The following is a 14,965-nucleotide window of genomic DNA, read 5'->3' on the forward strand; positions in this document are numbered from 1 at the left end:
TTTCTTTACGTTCAATGTTTTATTTTCTTCTGTTTAGTTGCTTCACCCCTATTGTCTGTTTGTTACGCACAGACCCGCAAAGTTAAATGATGCGAATGCGATGATGAGATTCTTGCGGTGCTTCTTCAGCAAGTGTTTTTAACTTTTTATTCAATTTTAACTTAACTAATAATTTTACTTTTTAATTTATTATTGAGTATCGTACTGTATGAAAGCTATTGGTTTACTTTAAACAAATAATACATTACTTATTATTATGTTATGATACATTTTAAGTGTCTTATTATCCTCTCGAGACCAATGAGATGTTGTTTTAGTATAATTTTCTTGTATATATATATATATATATATATATATATATATATATATATATTTTTGGGTTTGCTAATTGACTCTTTTGAACAATATAAGTTATATAAAGCCTGTTTGTGTTTTCCTCCCCCTTTTACGGGTAAAGGTTCAATCCAACTATATTTGCAAAAACAGGTTAATTGATACATGGTTTGCTTGCAGTAATAATAGAGTTATGATATAAAAAAATTTATAAGTAATTTTCAACGTATTATTTACCACTAATTAATTATATGCTATTATTCAATAAAAAAATTGCTATAAGCTAATATTATCATGAAGATTTGGTCAACAAACTTTTGGAGAATTCTCATTTTTCATTGAGTTACAAACACCCCACAAATAAAACTTGCCCTTCTGACTCTAAAAGCTGAAAAGTCAGAATTAGGAATATTAGAGTACAGAATCAATAGGGTACATACAAAAGTTCACATTCAATTCTTCCTTTCCTAAAATTAAAAAGAATAACAAGAATGAAGAATTGAAGATGAAATTTTATGATACTTTAGAATCAAGATATAATTCTTTTGCAATAAAATAATTTATGAACAAAATGCTGGCTGAACTCCCCCTCCAAAAACCATGACTCAACTGGCCATTTCTACAATACAATAATCTAACCGCAGCATGTGCTCTTTGATCATGTAAATTTGTTTTGATTTCCCAATTTGCATGTACTCTTATCTCATATTCTGTCAGCAACAATTTGCCACAAAGGTGTTTGGATGATTCTTTACTTATTCTTCTTACCGCCAGATAAAATACGCTGGATTTGAAGCCCTCTACTGAAAGCTTGGTTGAATAGAAGCCTAGTTTGAAATTCTGATACAAAAGGGAACCATGCCAATACAGCAACAGGTGCAAAGATAATAACTCCCATCAGATATTCGTAGCCTTTTGCTAAAGCTTTGACAGAACTCCACATTCTTATGGCCTTCACAATAGGCCTGCATGCTTGTGCTATCTGCACATGTTAAGATGCATTCTAAGTACATGGATCATAAGGGAACAAAAAATGGTTTAGACTTTGTATTCTATACCAAGCATATTCACATTTTCACTCTAAGAATGTATTTGGTATCTCATGACAAAAATACAGAGACATTAAGATAATGGGGACAAAGACAAGACAGAAACATTGTAAGAGGGTTGTATCTAGTTGCGTGAGTTCTAAAAGAGTACCTGTACAAGAGCCCAGCCTGTTGGAAAAAAGGCTAAGAGGCTGGCAAATATGTCAGTAACGGTGAGACCTAGCAAGACAAACATTAAGGTAAAGGCGACAACGGTTCCAACAAATAGGAAGAATTTGAGAAGACGGAACATCAATTGGAAGTCTGCGCTAAACTTCTTGCTTCCCAAGGACACAATCTGCAGTTTCCATGCCACCAGTAAATGATATCAGTATTAAGATAAAGGAAAGAAAAACGCTGCTAATCTTTCAAAATGATGATACTGACCTTCAAGGTGATCATGATAGCTACTATGACAAGCCAGGACAGACCGTAAACCTGCAAGGAAAATTGCATATGAACAAGTTAACATATTTCAGGCACTACCAATTACCAGAGTGAAGTATACTATTTTGTGCCAGTACATGCATGAAAATGCAAAATAAAAGGTACTTAGAATAATTACCACAATGCTCTTGTCGCCTCTTGATATATGGAGCTGATACACAATGCCATATTGATAGACAAAGAAACGCAGGGCTAGGAAACACTCCCAAAACCTTCCCATGAACCCAGTGTATTGCAAATGCTCTTGTTCCTCATCCCACCATGATTCCCAGCTTTTATTTCCAGGAACACCAATGCCACCTCGGCTACTTATCCATTTCTTCCAGTCATCCCAGTCTTCAACTATCTTCTGCCACTCAAATCCAGATGGATTAAAAAGGAAAGGAGCAAACAGCCAAGAACAAACCAAGAACCACATTGACCATGAAAGGAAAGCGTAAGCTCCACCAATTGCTGCCGAACCATAAGCCCTGTAAACTATGAGCAATATTAAAAGCTCAATCCCTTTCACAAAGTGACTCCTAGAGTACAGCCTGTAATTCTCAGCAAACTTCTCGTGGCGAACAACGAAGCCACGACCAGTTGCTCTGTACTTTGCACCTCCGTGAAGAAGAGTGCGTCCGTAGTAGTGCAACTTGGTTCCAAGAGAGAAAGTGAAGAAAACGGGTGCTAGCTGCAACTGCATTATTATCATCTCTCCCATAGCGGATCTGAAACCTCTCTCAAGTCCTATTTCCATGATCATGGGCAAAGTCATTAATAGCCCTATTTGAACAAGGGATTGTGAAGCCATTATTGCCCTCAGTGCCTCATCTCCCCTTCTATTTGCCAACTTAACTATTGCAGCCTCAAGTCCACTCAGTGACAGGTAAAGTTTGCCATACAAGAATGCATAAACAGTGAGGGCCACAACCTGTGAATGAATACAAGAAATAATTTAATGTCATATGCATACGGGACCAAAAAAATTTTTCTTTCTTCTGGATGAAATGACCATTACCATTGAGCTGAAGTAAAATCCAATAGATGTGAAATAGAATGATAGCATGCGGAAAAAGTCGAAACGATGCCCCAGCCTGTAGACATCCCTGCTAAGTGTCTGTTCTCCATTACCACAGGCCACCTTTGCTTCAAAGAGTGAGATTTGATTGAGACCAACATCTCTACCCTTTCCAACTTGGATGTATTCATGATGAGTAATGTTTCCACGCCTTAGTGTGGAGTTGAATCCTGTTTTCAGGTAAAAGACATGCACGTGATGCAGCATAGAGGAAGGAATATAAAAGTAAAAAAATACTATATATAGTGCTAAGAAACATGTTACAAGAATTTTACCAGCAAAAATGTCTTCACTAAGATTTATTACACGAGAAGCCTTGCTGATACCTCCACGGGTGATATGGAAAATTCTATCAAAAACATCAGGATGACCATAGTGGAACCGAACCCTGCAATTGGACAAGGAAAATGGAAAGAAAAGAAACATTTATTTGAGGGTCTACATATTTTGCATTCATTTCCCTTTTAAAGTAAATTATTGTCTCATGTTTGGATGAGTTCTACTTACTTTAGGGGTCTTGCAAGAACTCTTTGGCCAATAGTGACAAAACTTGTTTCTTGATTTGACATAAACCAAGCCAAGGAAGAAACACTGCACACAAGAGACAAAATTTTATATAATATAGAAATTATAACTTGATGCAGTGGTCACCAACAGTAAACATGGAAAATAATTCTTCGTACCTGCCAGTGAAGATATGCTCACGAACACCTAGTATAGTAGGTCGACGAACGCCATGATCCTCATTAAATTCTTCTAGAAGGTTACGCATTTTCAAAGCTTCTTCCAAGTAATTATCCTAGAAAGAATATGTCCAGTGTGAATTTTATTATATAGCTTCAAAGGTTACATAATATAATGCTATATATACCTGGTTCATGTCAATTGTTTGAAGAGCTTCCCCTCTAGTGAAAATGATAGCATGATTTTGATTTTCAGGTTTTCCTTCTCCTATCTTGGGTGGACCTGGCAATTTTATTCTATATATTTCCTGTATAATACAAACATAAGTCCTAATGAAGTTAACCAAGCATAAGTAAATTACTAAAGGTATTATTATATAAGAGAATTTACCTGGTCATGGTTGTCCACAGCTTTGACTAGCACAGAATAATAAACCTTCTGTACTTTTCCGGCTTCTCTTTCTTCAACTTCATCAATATAAGCCACACGAAGGGAAGGATTGCTACAAAAATTAAGAACCGTATGTAATTTTCTTAAATTAAGTGAAATGAAAATTCCAAATGGACTAACTTCGAATTTATCAGTTGGAGAACAATGACATACTTAACCATCAAATTCAATATGTCTGTTGCCCGGCGGTCTCCGCTGCGCTTCTGATTACCATAGATCTGACACGTGGCGACATATGTGAATTTCATGTCAGCAACAGCTTCGATACTGGCATACAGAGATCTCTTACTCTTCTTATCTTCCTCGGATGGAACAGTAACAGCCTTATAGCCATTCAGTATCTCTGTCCACAAGTAGCAAAAAACTTAAACAATCATCTTGGCACATAACTAACTGCCTTGCCAATAATATTGTTGAAGACTGGTATCTTAATAATAACAAGAAATATTTTGATGCAGAAGTTTATATTTGCTGTCATATATAGTATAGTTTTGTATAAATAAATGTTACTAATGTCTAGTCTTTTCAAATGTATGGGCAATACTTCTTTATGGGGTTAAAACTTGGTCAATAGTTGAGGACTGCTAAACAAAGCTTTTTGTCTCTACAAAAATGTACGAAAATGTGGATGAAAGATGGCTGTAGTGTTTAACTCTATTCATGGCTATATAAAAATTAAAAGAGTATCCATTCTTACCCCTTTCATTAGCCATATCAAGAAAAGCTTGGAGCTTAAGAGCTCGCCTGTAGTACATCATTCCCCTAACTGCATTAATTTATAGGAACAAGAAGAAAAATTATTAGTTGATCAAACCTTGCATATGGGAAGGAAAAGGGAGGGACACCATTGTATATATACCTGTCCGGCAAAGAGTTTGTCCTCTTAACGAGGCCCAGTGACGTAATTGCAACACATTCTCCTCTTTCTCCCAGACCTCGCTATCTTTCTTGCAATCAAGTCGCTCCATGAAGTTGTTCCATTCATCTATAAATACACTTCTTAGGCAATCTTTCCTCTTTAGAAAAAAAACAATGAAATCAAACTAATTGTATAGAGTAAGCTATTCCTACCAGGGTAGATCTTTTGCAGGTAATATATGATTGACACACCATCCTCATTTTCAACCTCAAGGTCATTCTTGGAATAGACAGTCTCTTCACTATAGTATGGAGTCATGACACTACAAAGAAAAACCAAAATGTTCTTTAATACATACGAAGGCACTGTACAACTTCAGAAATACAACAGCGCCATGGGCTGTTGCACAAGAAATAAGCATCACAAACCTGAATGAGAGCATTTTGCGAACCCTTGGAGCACGCGGCATATCCATGAACAATGAATTGGTGAAGAATGTAATCCTTCTGCGTGCCTCAAGGTTTGTTGGGACCTCCATAGCAGACTCCTTCACTGTCAAAAGTAAATGCAGGCGTCTAATCTGAAACAACAACGGTTCGTGACTCATGAGTTATAGAAGCATCTCTTAGTCAAAATATAACCTATGAGAGAGTAATTTTCCTCTGATTTTATGATAGCATCACTAATTAATTACCTGTTCCTCCCATTGTGCTGTAAGCACAGGAGGGAAGTACACGGCCGGTCTTGCATCAGTACCAGCAAAAAGTTGCCTTCCAGTGTCCTTGCTACTATGATTAAGTTCTGCTAACTCACTGATGAAAATCACACCATGCAAAAGCAAGCATTGTTACTTTTTAGTGAAAGTGGTGCAAGTATAACTACATTCCAAGTTTAGAGTAGCAATTAAGTGTCAACCAACCTAATGTCATTCACCATCATATCACGGGTAAATACTTCTAAAATATCTTGCAATAAGACTACCACTGTTCCTCGCTTCGAAGGATCTGCATCTTTCTGTAACCATAAAGGAATGTGTAAGTTTCCAAAAAATATAGCTACAGAGATGAAACTATTTAAGAATTAAGACTAAAATAAAGTGAAGATACTAAAATGATTGGTTTTCCTATGAATGACTTACCAAAATTTCAACAAGCTCAACAAATTTCTTACAAAGGTTGGGCAAAAATGCCATTCGGAAATTTGTAAGAAGGGTATTCTTGGAGATGCTGTTCTCAACTTCCTTGAAGATCACGGAGATTGTCCTGTGTCATCATAATGAATTCAGATGTACTTTCAAAAATTTGATGCTTATGAAATTTCTATAGCTTCAATTCTAGGTTAATCAAGAATAACAACAAAAGAAGCTTATGTCAAATTTTGAATTAATGTGGTTCAACCTAAAATTTGATCAAGCAAGTAATTCCTAAAATAACGTGGGGGATATCATATCTGATATCATGAAACGTAAACATAAATGGCCAAAGGTCAACTAATAAATAACCAAAAAGGTCAATAGATAAGATTCAAAAAGTTACCTTTTCTCAAGGTCACCAACCACCAAAGTATTTAGAACATTCTTAAAAGCTTCATAGCATTCAATGACAGCACATTTCATATATTCATCATGACAAATGCGCTTCCAAAGATCAGAGTCCTTTCCATGAAATTGAGCTGCCATATCTAGTGCTACAGCAATCTACAAAGGTATAACATCGAATTAATTAGAGGAAATAGTAACACATAAACCTTCCCAAAAAATGTAAATGAATAATAAATTAAAAGAAAATCCCACTGACCTTGCTTGCAAGCAAAAATGGTGGCCATTGAATTATTTTCAAGCTAGGGTCTAATGAGTAAGGAACCATCAAAAGATCCATCTCCCTGCAGTGATGTGAACTGAGAGGTTAGACCCCAATAAGTGATTTTGCAAATAGCTAGAGTTTGGTTCTAAGGGCTTGCCTATCACTTATGATATCTTCCTCACGGAAACTACAGATAATTTCATTCCATAATTGAGCAAATTTAGCAGCTTCAACCCTTCTACTGGGAGTAACCTGTAAAAGAATGGAAACATAAGTGAACATAAATGATTACATTAGTTTCATGTAGTTAGTTGCCAATGAAAATGATAGAAACCTCAGCAAAACGCTTTGACAAAGAGAATCTCCTCTTCTGGTTTTTGTCAGTAGGGACCAAGAATGCGTTAAATGCGCCGGGCAATGACTGAAACCGTGATCTTAGCATGGTCAAAGTTCGAATCTGCAGAAAATGGAAATGGAAATTTGAGTTTTTTACACCTTGAAGACCTTTAAATTTGAATAATAAGCATGTATAATCATGATTCAGTACTTCATGCACCAAAATGGATAATACAAATTTCTTGATAAAATAAGTTGAATCTTTTGTATGCACAAAAATGAAGAAAATAAATAAAGTAGTTTAATATGAAATTCTTTCCACATCTAGGAAGCTAGCTAGAAATAAAGTTAAAGTGATAATTACCTCTCCTAAACGATCAAAGGCTCCAACAACACCACCAGACAAAGTTGAGAAAATGGCATACCAAATTTGAGTGTCCATGAAATAGACCTGTATATTCATAAATGTGAACTGAGATGTTGCCATGACGTGAATAATGAGAATAATGATTTATCTTCTTAATTGATTTTCTTAAACATCCTCCTAATTATTAAATAAAAAAAGAATTGGTTATTCTCTAAAACTTTAAGACATCAATTTTTATGAGTTTTAAATATTTCATTAACGTAACCAGAAAAGTATAGGATACACACCAGCACTACAGGTGACCAGAGTGCAATGACTGCACCATAGTTATGTGTAACTGCACATTTAGCAAATATATATATATATATGTATATATATATATATATATATATATATATATATATATATATATATATATATATATATGTATTAGACTAGACCAATAGATCTCAGATGAACTAATTATAGCAGAAACATTAAAAAGAAGAAAGTATACCATTAGGGAAAAACTCATGCCAAGCATAATCAACATGGCGAATCCTCATTATCTCCTTAGTTGGCTCCACTAGAGGTTTAATCTGAAGTGGCAAAAGTCACATAGTTTAAAAGAGCGAGAATGAATTAGCGAACATAAAAGGTGAGTACACCGCTACTCTTAAAAAATAATAATAATAATAAAAAAATCACATGTAAATCTATAAAAATTACCTGGATGAAATAGCTAAATGCCACTTTGGAAGCCAAAAGAAGCAGCCAAAAGAATGTGTACCTAAAAATCAAAACCAAAATTAGTTCAATGGTGAGATAAATTTCTAGTGGAAAACTGGAATAAGATGGTGTCCTGAAAAGCTCACCTAAAGAGAGAAAATTGACTCTCATGCATTCCTCTTCCAACATAGATTCTTGGCTGCACAGGTTGAAGAATCACTCAGAAAATAATTAATGCAGGCGCTATACCCAAAGATTACAAATTGTTCAATAAAATGTTCATATAATTATTTTTAGGCCACACATATAATAGTCCCTTGTAATCTTCATATTTTTTAAAAGTGAATGAAAATAGTAGTTTCCTACCTGAGCCCACCACATGAAGAATCTTACAATACGCCAGTCTGAGTTTTCAATCCAACGCCTGAGCATTGGGAAGAAGAAGAGAAATACTGTCAATGCATTGGGAAGCAAGTACACTGCAACTGCCAATAAATACAATTGTGGAAGGCCCTTTGTATCACCCAAGAACGAAAGTATCTTCGTGATAAACTCTGGGACATTATTATTATTCTCGAAGGAACCAATATACAACAGTGGAAGAACTATGACCCAAAGTATGCTAACAATTATTTTCAGTAAAAGCCGTAGTACATTAGTGAATCTCCAACGATGATACCCAGGAAAGTTCAGAACCAAGTCCAAGATACCTAAGACAAAACAAATGAAGCAAGGAGGAACATTTGATGTGAGATGATAGATATATGACATATATTTGCATGGAAAATAATAGTAGCTTTGTTCAAGTAAGACTTCTTGCTAATTAATTAATTAATTAATTAATTAATTCTTCTGATAGTTTCATGTGAAGTTTAATTAATTTGCATGAAGGTAGCGCTTCATACCTTGTAGTAAGCGTAGTATGGCTGCTGTGATGAATATACTAGAGAGTTTGAATAAGAGTGGTTTTTGAAAGAGTTCGTTCAATTGAGTATTGTTCCACGAAATAATAATCATAACCTGTAACAAGAATAAGAACCAAGTGTTTTAGGCCTTACGAGAAAAATATCTACTTTGTAATAAGCTCATTTCCGTTCTCTATATATACATACCTGCAACGCCATTATATAGAATGTCCAGAGACGATCAAAACTGCGAAAGATGTGCCAGAATGAACGGCTCTCAACAAAATTTGATTTGCCCGTTTTCCCAGCTTTCTTACGAGCACCGTGTCTTCCCTGATATATAAATATGCATGGAATTTCAATATTAGAATTGAACCAAAACTACGTATTTTACATTTGCTTCCATATTAATATATGGAAATTAATATCAATGAGATATACCTGTGACACAAATGTGGACTTGAAAAAATCACCATCATCACGCATGGGCCATCCAAGCGAAAAACAATCAGGTGACCTGAATGTATGTATATAGAATAATGCAATTATCCCAAAGTTAAAGCCAAAAAAGAAAAGAAAAGAAACTATTAACTACAAAATGAAATAAGAAAAATAAAGCTAAATGTGCTACCAGAAATACTCATTTAGATCATCATAGTTGCACCATGATGAGTGGGGTGCAGTTCCATTTTTACCCCGCTGTGCTTCATTTTCAATAACTCGGTATATGGGAGTTACAACTTTGCGAAGGAATGACTCATCCTCACCACCATAGGAAGGTTTGATATTTTCACCAGTGACAATGCTAACATTTCCGGCCAATAGACCGTTAAGTTCATAGGCCATCTGATATTATAGTTGGATTCTGTTAGTACTTTGTAGAACATTACTGTAGCTTCTAAAATTATTTGAAAACTCAGACAGTAGTAGTGTAAAGACTGAAGAGAAAAAAAATATAAAAATGTGTACTCACATTGTGAAATATATAGCATAGGCACTCTGGCATGAAACGAAGATTGGAAGCTTCACCCCATATGAGAAGATATAACCCCATATATAGCAGCTTTCTCTGCTGTATCTCTTGCTGACCTTGCTGGGGGAGTCTGTGTCAAATAACAAGACAAGAACATTTTTATGCAAAGTTAATTTTGTCGGGAAAAAAACGAAAAAAGAAAAACAGATCTGTTATATTTATATGTATGTTACCGTAAACTATGTTTTCTTCCTAAAAACTTGCACCAATTCTTGTAATTCTTAAAGAGTTCATTCATCTTTTCGTCAACAGCCCGGTCATCCAACTGTAATAATTGTTCAACAAAAACAAAAGTGTGTGTCAACCTGATGTAAGTGAAAATAGAGTATAATAAATAATAACCAAGTTTAATTAGTTGTTATTTATTTGTTATTCAAATAAAGGAGAGGGTAGGTGCCTTGTTGAGAGGCTCAGGTTTTGGATTGAGCCTTATATGAGAGTTAGCAAGAAGCAGAATCAAGTGCTCTCTTTGGTTCCTGACATTGTCCTTCTGGAAGCCAAACATGGCTCTAAGCCAATCAAGCAAGTCCAAATCCCCACTTCTCTGCCTGTGTTGCTCGAACGTACTTGGCCAGTTCAACCCCCGGGTGTTCCACAGAGCAGAAACTGCTGCCTTAATCTACCAACACCACCAAGGAACAAATCAGCACAACATTTACAAATAAACAAAACATCAAACACATGGTGCGCATATGGATACCTCTTCCAGCTGCATAATTTGCTGAGAAGCCCCAGCAGAATCCAATGGAAGAATGTTGAAAGGGGCATAAATCTCCGTCTTTTCTTGGACATCTCTAGCTGCTGCAATAATCTCAGGAGCAACTTCTTCAACTTTCTCAGTCTTGTTAACTGCACAAAGCACTTCAAAGAGTACCCCTGCAGTTTGGTATGCTTTACCAAGCTGTGCTCTGCAACAACAAAGAGTTTAATTTTCAGTTCAAAGGAGACCAACCAGTTAGTTTAGTGAAAAGGTTAATAACATATAATAAATTAAGGGTGTGCATGGACCTGTCAGCTTGTTCTCCTTGGTCAAGAGCTCTAACATAGTGCTCATAGTATTGTTGATAATAGGCCTGGATTTCCCTTGCATCTGTCTTCTTAACTCGGGAGGCAAGACTTGTCGCATTGTCCTACACACATGCATGCGCATATTTTCACTTCCATACAAATATAACGAGAAACTCAACCATTTTTAATATTTTGTCATTATTTAACTAACATAATTATTAAATTATTTTTAATAGATAAATTTTATTAATTTATGTATATAAATTTTAAAAAATATATGAATTAATTATATTAATTTATATGTATAAAAATTTTAAAAAATATGAATATAAATTATACATTTTTATATATAAAATATTATAAATTATTATGGACTAAAAATAATATTTACTAATTATGTAACTGTACATAATATATAAATAGTAAATTAAAACATAACTATTATGAGAAATCAAGGCGTGCAAAATTATATTAATAATAATGTATATTTTTTGTCAATTTATGTATACAAATTCTGTTTAATACGAATGTAAATTTTATATATATATATATATATATATATATATATATATATATATGAAACATTTGATAAAATAATAAAAATTTAATATTTTATTCAATTTTCGCATTCCTTTTGTATTTAGCTTTTCCATTTCTAATTGTATTATTAGGGTGGAGCCACATAATGACACATTATATAATTTTATATGTAAATTTTAATTTAATATTTTTTTAAATTTTATTTTAATTTTATTTTATTATATACATATTTTTTACCCCTTTTAATATTTCATCTACTTCCGTCCCTATGTATTATTATTACCACTCATGTTATTTATCCAAACCAAAAAAATAAATTTATACAAATAACTAACGGTATATTATTATATTAATAAACATAACTAATTTTAAAATTTATTAGTTAAAAAATTATCTAAATACACGAATCTACTTAGATGATCATATTCATATAAAATGCTTTATATATTAAAAGTTTATTTGTGTGCACTTTAAAAAAAAAAATTAAGTGGTCTTTTCTTATAAAAAAATAAAAAAATAAAAATAATTTAACATTTGGATATTTTACATAAAAATAATTTTTATCTATTACTTATTTTTAAATATAATAATATAAAAGTATTATTTATTTATTATATTAAAATATATTTTTCTAAAATAAAAAAAATAAACATATGAGAATTGTAATTTTTTTAAAAAATATATTTTTTTAATAATTTTAATTTTACTTAAAAATTTACCAAATACACTAAATTTTTATGAAAAAATTAATTAAAATTTTTATTTTAGTTTAATAACATCCAAAAATATCCTAAAATTTAAACTTTAAAAACACGTACGTACCCTCTCCAAACGTTGAAGTAACAGCGTCTTAAACTGCCTCACACCACGCCCGCTGGAGCTCTGATCCAACCTGTGTGCCTTCTCAAACGCATAGAATCGACCTTCATAACAAAAAAGTAACAACCAATTTTAATTTTGAATTCCACCAACGCTAATTATGATTTATCTGTAATTAATTAAGTCGAAGGTTATTAACGCACATAGATAAGCAACCCTAGGGCGCTCGCTTTCGATTTCATTGGCGACACGTAGGATGGGCGCGATGGAGGCGAGTGACGACGGCACTACGACATCATCGTCAAACACCTCCGTCGAGAACGTTGTCATGGCTGCACTCCTCGACGGCCGCCGTACCAGCGTCTGCGGAGCCGCCGGCTCGAGATTCGACATCTCTGTCGACCTCCTCACCCCTCCCTCTTTCTAATTTCACCTCTTAGTCTCCCCCCTGCATCATCAAAATCAGTAATATTCATCATCATATCAAAACCTAACCGTTAATTACCTTCTTGCATGCATGCACGTACTTATATTAATTAACTAAGATCATTATAATTAAGAACAAATTAAATAATGTAGGCACCTATTATGAGTTCAGGGATGAAACACTCCAAAAAGAGAGTAAAAAAAGAAGAGAAAATGGATTTCGAGTTTTCAGAAGAGACGCTGAAGAGGTGTTCCCCGCTGCACGCTTCTATTAAGGTATTATTATTATTATGGTGTGAACTGTGAAGAATAAAGACGAAAAATAGAGAGACAGAAGCACAGACACAGAGAGAGATGTGACACGTGGCATCATGGGGGAGAGTGATGACTAGCTGTAAGAGCGTCAAAGAGTAGTAATGATTGGAAGAGCAGAGTTTTCGGAGGAGAAGCGCCAAAAATATACAAATATAATGCTTAGCTTGCGTGAAACGAACTTGACAACTACGAAGCTCTTCTACGGTTATGGCGGTAATAATGTGTTGTTATATATGTTGTTGCATGACACCTCAAAAATATTAATAAGCGACTAAGATTAAGGAGCTGCTTTCAGTAATACCATGTAACGTAGAAAGACTTTAAAAAGTAGAAAACAACTCATATCAAAATTGTAGGTTTACTGATATTACGGTTCATACAAAAATTGATTTGTTTTTGAAAAGTGATTCATTATTTGAATCGAATCGGGCTGGTTGATTTTCTTGTCATATTGCAAGTAATCGTTTCTATAAATAAACCCACTTTTCGGTAAAACTGTCACATGATAACTGTGAGTTATTGAACTTGTATTTTTAGTTCTTTTACGTAAGATAATTCTATTTATCTTCATGTGAATAGCCAAACAATAATGCACATTTAATTTTAAAATGAATTATAGTAGTTATTTATATAGAGATGTTTCATATAAAGATGAGAGTAAAGACCTTGGCTTCTAATCATTTTTTAAATTATAAGTCGATTTTTGTCCCAACAAAAGGATATTTTGACTTTCAGTATTTTTATTGAATCTTTACAAATTATTAATAAATTTATTTTTAAAAAATTCTTTTACTAATAATAGTTAAATAAAAAAAGATTATTACAGAAAGTAATGTTGCAAAGAAGAAATAATAATTGCAGTATATAAATCTTTTAAAAAAATAGCATCACACAAAAAATTACAACATAAGAAAATGATAACATTAATAGTGTTAGTGTTGATAACGGTATATGAGATAATAATAATGATAAGGTATAATTGTATAGAGGTTTAAAGAGCTGATATAGTTGCTAAATAAAGAAAGGATCAGTTATGATTGGAGTAAAATCTCAACTTAATTTCTATCCATTTTTTCGAAGGATAAGCTGAACCTTGTCAAAAAAAGAAGTACCACTTTGTTTTTATTTTCAGTAGTCGTGAGACACGGCGGTCTTTCCGTCATCTCTAGTATTAAAATCTGATGGAATCTATTTACGTGTCACTTAACGATGATGATGTGTTAATGGGTTATTTGTTAAGTATCAAATGCGTGAGCATCATTCATAGCTTTTCTACATGATTTATATGGTGACTAATTAATTTTTTAAAAGATTTAAGTGATTTACACTCTATTAGATACTATTTTCAATCGTTGTTGCATTACATTGTTTATAGGTAGCATTTGGACGAAAAAACGTGGAAAAATGCTTAAAGAAGAAGCTCACTATCCCTTTCTGATAAGGTAGCGCTAAACGCCACTGGCGCTTAGCGCCGGGTCACACGAACTTCCCATTCTTCTCTGGATAGGTGGCGCTAAACGCCACATCACCAACGTTTAACGCCGGGTCTTTGGAAAGTGTGTGTGGCCTTGTAAGATAGGTGGCACTAAACGCCACAACCCGGCGTTTAGCGCCGAGCCCCTGGATTTGAGTGCAATATTTTTTGGATAGGTGGCGCTAAACGCCACATCACCCACAAGGTCACTACGACCCCCTTTGTGAGGGGCACCCCTTCTCCCGAAGTTACAGGGCTATTTTGCCAAGTTTCTTAGAGAGAGTTGTCTCGCGTCCCTAGGTATTCTCTAC

At 34.0% G+C, this 14,965-nt stretch overlaps 1 protein-coding gene and 1 non-coding gene across 2 annotated transcripts; both read right to left on the minus strand.

Moving 5' to 3' along the window:
• Positions 1–634: 634 nt before the first annotated feature.
• Positions 635–12,869, minus strand: LOC112715920 (callose synthase 5). Its single transcript, XM_029289712.2, has 39 exons — positions 12,643–12,869; positions 12,443–12,543; positions 11,081–11,202; positions 10,773–10,980; positions 10,470–10,691; positions 10,246–10,337; positions 10,013–10,142; positions 9,671–9,885; positions 9,481–9,556; positions 9,247–9,372; positions 9,040–9,154; positions 8,501–8,844; positions 8,281–8,333; positions 8,135–8,195; positions 7,923–8,004; positions 7,714–7,763; positions 7,424–7,510; positions 7,058–7,180; positions 6,881–6,975; positions 6,718–6,802; positions 6,457–6,617; positions 6,060–6,183; positions 5,841–5,935; positions 5,616–5,733; positions 5,350–5,501; positions 5,134–5,243; positions 4,922–5,047; positions 4,760–4,828; positions 4,216–4,405; positions 4,003–4,114; positions 3,800–3,919; positions 3,612–3,727; positions 3,436–3,519; positions 3,204–3,316; positions 2,869–3,098; positions 1,987–2,781; positions 1,809–1,859; positions 1,534–1,719; positions 635–1,315 (listed from the first exon to the last, which is right to left on the minus strand). The coding sequence occupies exons 1-39, from the start codon at positions 12,830–12,832 to the stop codon at positions 1,085–1,087; spliced, it is 5,760 nt and encodes a 1,919-aa protein (XP_029145545.2). The 5' UTR covers positions 12,833–12,869; the 3' UTR covers positions 635–1,084.
• On the minus strand, positions 4,751–4,831 carry LOC112719072 (small nucleolar RNA J33). The gene has a single exon (XR_003161390.1). It is a non-coding gene; the product is annotated as a small nucleolar RNA J33 (small nucleolar RNA).
• Positions 12,870–14,965: the final 2,096 nt, after the last annotated feature.

This window comes from Arachis hypogaea, chromosome 10, assembly GCF_003086295.3.
Source record: "Arachis hypogaea cultivar Tifrunner chromosome 10, arahy.Tifrunner.gnm2.J5K5, whole genome shotgun sequence".
In the NCBI taxonomy this organism is placed as follows: domain Eukaryota; kingdom Viridiplantae; phylum Streptophyta; class Magnoliopsida; order Fabales; family Fabaceae; genus Arachis; species Arachis hypogaea.